This window comes from Notothenia rossii (genome assembly GCF_949606895.1).
Source record: "Notothenia rossii genome assembly, chromosome: 9".
In the NCBI taxonomy this organism is placed as follows: domain Eukaryota; kingdom Metazoa; phylum Chordata; class Actinopteri; order Perciformes; family Nototheniidae; genus Notothenia; species Notothenia rossii.
In genome coordinates, this window is record NC_136907.1 from 76,922,852 (window position 1) to 76,927,851 (window position 5,000).

Here is a 5,000-nt window from a genome sequence, read left to right on the forward strand (position 1 = left end):
TTTAACCTCTTTGGGAGAAATGTCCCCAAAAAACGTGTCCACAAGCAGCACTCGAAGTCTTTCATCCAAAGGCTTAGAAAGTGGATAACTGTGGTGCATTCAAGGACTTCAAGGTTGAAATGCAAAGTGTTAGGTTTCTTATTCTTAATCTACAACCTTTAATTTAATGTCCTTCGCTTTCTGGTTGGCTGGAGAGAAATGTCATAAAAAACTTAATCTGTCAGAGATTGAAAATGCAGAGGTGGGAAGTAGTGGAGTACAAATACTTCGTTACTGTACTTAAGTACATTTTTCTGGTATCAGTACTTTACTCCACTACTTATTTTTCTGACATGTTTTTACTTTGACTTCTTACATTTCTAACACAAATACCTGTACTTTCTACTTCTTACATGTTGAACCCAAATACCTGTACTTTCTACTTCTTACATGTTGAACACAAATACCTGTACTTTCTACTTCTTACATGTTGAACACAAATACCTGTACTTTCTACTTCTTACATGTTGAACCCAAATACCTGTACTTTCTACTTCTTACATGTTGAACTCAAATACCTGTACTTTCTACTTCTTACATGTTGAACCCAAATACCTGTACTTTCTACTTCTCACATGTTGAACACAAATACCTGTACTTTCTACTTCTTACATGTTGAACCCAAATACCTGTACTTTCTACTTCTTACATGTTGAACTCAAATACCTGTACTTTCTACTTCTTACATGTTGAACTCAAATACCTGTACTTTCTACTTCTTACATGTTGAACACAAATACCTGTACTTTCTACTTCTTACATGTTGAACCCAAATACCTGTACTTTCTACTTCTTACATGTTGAACTCAAATACCTGTACTTTCTACTTCTTACATGTTGAACCCAAATACCTGTACTTTCTACTTCTTACATGTTGAACACAAATACCTGTACTTTCTACTTCTTACATGTTGAACCCAAATACCTGTACTTTCTACTTCTTACATGTTGAACTCAAATACCTGTACTTTCTACTTCTTACATGTTGAACCCAAATACCTGTACTTTCTACTTCTTACATGTTGAACTCAAATACCTGTACTTTCTACTTCTTACATGTTGAACACAAATACCTGTACTTTCTACTTCTTACATGTTGAACACTAATACCTGTACTTTCTACTTCTTACATGTTGAACCCAAATACCTGTACTTTCTACTTCTTACATGTTGAACACAAATACCTGTACTTTCTACTTCTTACATGTTGAACCCAAATACCTGTACTTTCTACTTCTTACATGTTGAACACAAATACCTGTACTTTCTACTTCTTACATGTTGAACACTAATACCTGTACTTTCTACTTCTTACATGTTGAACACAAATACCTGTACTTTCTACTTCTTACATGTTGAACACAAATACCTGTACTTTCTACTTCTTACATGTTGAACTCAAATACCTGTACTTTCTACTTCTTACATGTTGAACACAAATACCTGTACTTTCTACTTCTTACATGTTGAACACAAATACCTGTACTTTCTACTTCTTACATGTTGAACACAAATACCTGTACTTTCTACTTCTTACATGTTGAACCCAAATACCTGTACTTTCTACTTCTTACATGTTGAACACAAATACCTGTACTTTCTACTTCTCACATGTTGAACACAAATACCTGTACTTTCTACTTCCTACATGTTGAACACTAATACCTGTACTTTCTACTTCTTACATGTTGAACCCAAATACCTGTACTTTCTACTTCTTACATGTTGAACACAAATACCTGTACTTTCTACTTCTCACATGTTGAACACAAATACCTGTACTTTCTACTTCTTACATGTTGAACACTAATACCTGTACTTTCTACTTCTTACATGTTGAACACAAATACCTGTACTTTCTACTTCTCACATGTTGAACTCAAATACCTGTACTTTCTACTTCTTACATGTTGAACACAAATACCTGTACTTTCTACTTCTTACATGTTGAACACAAATACCTGTACTTTCTACTTCTTACATGTTGAACACAAATACCTGTACTTTCTACTTCTTACATGTTGAACCCAAATACCTGTACTTTCTACTTCTTACATGTTGAACACAAATACCTGTACTTTCTACTTCTCACATGTTGAACTCAAATACCTGTACTTTCTACTTCTTACATGTTGAACACTAATACCTGTACTTTCTACTTCTTACATGTTGAACACAAATACCTGTACTTTCTACTTCTCACATGTTGAACTCAAATACCTGTACTTTCTACTTCTTACATGTTGAACACAAATACCTGTACTTTCTACTTCTTACATGTTGAACACAAATACCTGTACTTTCTACTTCTTACATGTTGAACACAAATACCTGTACTTTCTACTTCTTACATGTTGAACCCAAATACCTGTACTTTCTACTTCTTACATGTTGAACACAAATACCTGTACTTTCTACTTCTCACATGTTGAACTCAAATACCTGTACTTTCTACTTCTTACATGTTGAACACAAATACCTGTACTTTCTACTTCTCTCATTTCCCAAACAGGCTGGTTCCTTCAGTCTGAATGTGTGTTTGGTGGCGTGATCATTATTATTTAGAGTCATTGCGTGCCTATTGATTTGAACACGATCCGTGTATCCATCATTTCCTGGTCTTCTCTAAAGAAGAGGGACCAATGAAAACGTTGTCATGTTGCCGTTGTTCAGCATGGAAACATTCATTAGCTAACAATGATATTATTGTTCTATTAATATAAAGGGAGGTCAGGTACTCTTTAAAACAGCTGCTAGTTATGGGTACTTTTTACTTAAGTACATTTCAAAGCCTCTTTACTTTGACTTGAGTAAAGAAGTTTAGTCAGTACTTCTACTTTCACCAGAGTATTTTTAAACAGGAGTATCTGTACTTCTACTTGAGTAAATGTACTCTCTCTGGTAACGTGTATTTTCTCCCTGTCTTCAGGTGTTCCCTACCTGCGGAAGTCCAGCAGCGTGCGGCTGGTCTCTGGAACGTTCTGGTTGAGCCAGGTGAGGAAGTGGAACTGAGTCACGGTCCGGGTCTCGTTGGTCTGCATGTTCTTCAGGTAGAAGCTACGAACCAGGAAGTCGTCGCACCAGATGTGTTCGGACACCAGGTTCACCTGCGAGGACACACGGATGGACAATACGCGTGAATGTAAAGAAAATGCAAAAGACATCACTTTGACGGTTGCTTAGTTGAGAGGAAAACAGTCAAAGCCTAAATTGAACTCATCAGTGGTGCAGGAATGAGTCCTAGACCGGGAAATGAGTCAGCGTGCATTTCTGGGTTCCCTCGTTCTAGACTTTTAAAGAATGTTGTTTTTTGGAGAACAAACAAATATTTTGATAACAGCAGTCCTTCCCAGAGCAGGAAGAGCATTTTGTGATGTTTTGGGAACATTTACTGCTATTTTTTTTGGCTATTATCAATGTTTTTTTGAACGTGTTAGAGCAGGGGTCGGCAACCTTTTTGATATGAAGTGCCATTTAAAAATAAAATTGTTATCAGCGTGCCGACGATCAAGAATTATCAACGGGAGGGGGGGGGGGGCGGGAGCCTCGCTGCGGGGAAGCAGTGTGTGGACCTGTCAACGAAACTTACACATTTACCAATTTAAATAATTGGTTTAAACGGCATAATAATAAGGGACAATCGTCCGTTCTGTGATTCTCCAGAACACACATGTTATGATATTAGTGTCATGCAGAGTGAGATGAGATCGCTGTCCCTTTTAAGAGAGAGAGAGAGAGAGAGGGGTGTGGCTTTTGCATGTGTGTTTGTGGATGGTAGAGCGACAGTGAGGGAACGTGTGTTTGTTTCTGGAAGTGAAACGAGGAAGCAGAAAAACAGAGGTCTGTGATGTATTTTGTGAAACAGAAGAACAGCTAAATAAATGCAACGGCCTCCCAAGAAGAGCTCCTCTCTCTCCAGTCATTTAAGCTAAAGTGGGTTATTGAACCTGAAGCTTGTTGCTTCTGCCCTCCTCGACTACGGTCTGGGAGCCGACAGGAAAGTTCAACACACAGATGGCCAGTCCGCCCCTTTGTAGCATATTATTTCGATGAGAGATGAGCAGATCGCCACTGGGCTTTCAACTAAATGCACAGCCAGGCAAAAACTGTGGCATTTGTACAGCTCCTTATGGGTACTGCAATTAGTGAAGTGCTTTCCTCCGTGGTGAAACGATCAGCACTGCACCACGGAGGAAAGCGGCAGAAAGTCACCTGGAGTTAAAGAGAGCGGGGCTGCGTTACGTGCATGGCTTCCTTCTGCAGGTAGACGCGCTCTGGCGGCGGTCTCGTTCAGGATCCGAAAATACAATTTAAATATTTTTGCACACTTATTCCACTTATTCCTAGTGTGCCACTGGTTACGGTGCCGCGTGCCAGTGCCAGGGGGTGCCGACCCCTGTGTTAGAGGTTAGATTTCGAAAGGTTGGTGGTTAACACAAGTTTACGAGATGTTCCCGTTTTTTTCTACCACATAAAACCTGTTAATATTCCAAAACCAAATGGACAATCCCATTGGTTTGTAATCTTTGGTCCTCATTGAAACACCTAATCCAACAAAGTGTTATCTGTTTAATATGTCGTAATAAAAACACATCGTTCCATCAAGAACCTAGATTGATAAATTGCTGTCTTGGGACATCACTTTGTTAAAAGAGGTTCAGGATTAAAAATCATATATTTTGGGCTCTGGGCTTCAGAAACATTTACGTACATCATGAAGTCATGTTTGTACTGAAAGGATCGTCTCACCTCGTAGATGTGGTACAGGTTGGACCCCTCGTCGGGCCAGTAGTGGTAGCACTGCTTCAGCCCGCTCTCCACCAGAGGAGTCAACATCACAATAACAACACAGCCGTTCTCCCACACCATCTGCAGAGAGAACACACACTTAGGAAATGCCTTAAATGCAACAACACAGGAGCAACATCTGGAACTGAGGCTCTCTTTCGTTTAAAACCTGG

General features: G+C 39.0%; 1 protein-coding gene across 5 annotated transcripts in view; it reads right to left on the minus strand.

The window, feature by feature from the left end:
• The window catches only part of LOC307017664 (receptor-type tyrosine-protein phosphatase N2-like), a 244,955-nt gene that overhangs the window by 19,606 nt on the left and 220,349 nt on the right, over nucleotides 1–5,000 (minus strand). For all 5 annotated transcript variants that reach the window (XM_079647346.1, XM_079647345.1, XM_079647344.1 and 2 more), the window contains 2 exons: nucleotides 4,789–4,908; nucleotides 2,980–3,146 (listed from right to left, as the gene is read on the minus strand). In XM_079647346.1, coding sequence (XP_079503472.1) covers nucleotides 2,980–3,146; nucleotides 4,789–4,908 — 287 coding nt within the window. The remainder of the gene's footprint in view (nucleotides 1–2,979; nucleotides 3,147–4,788; nucleotides 4,909–5,000) is intronic.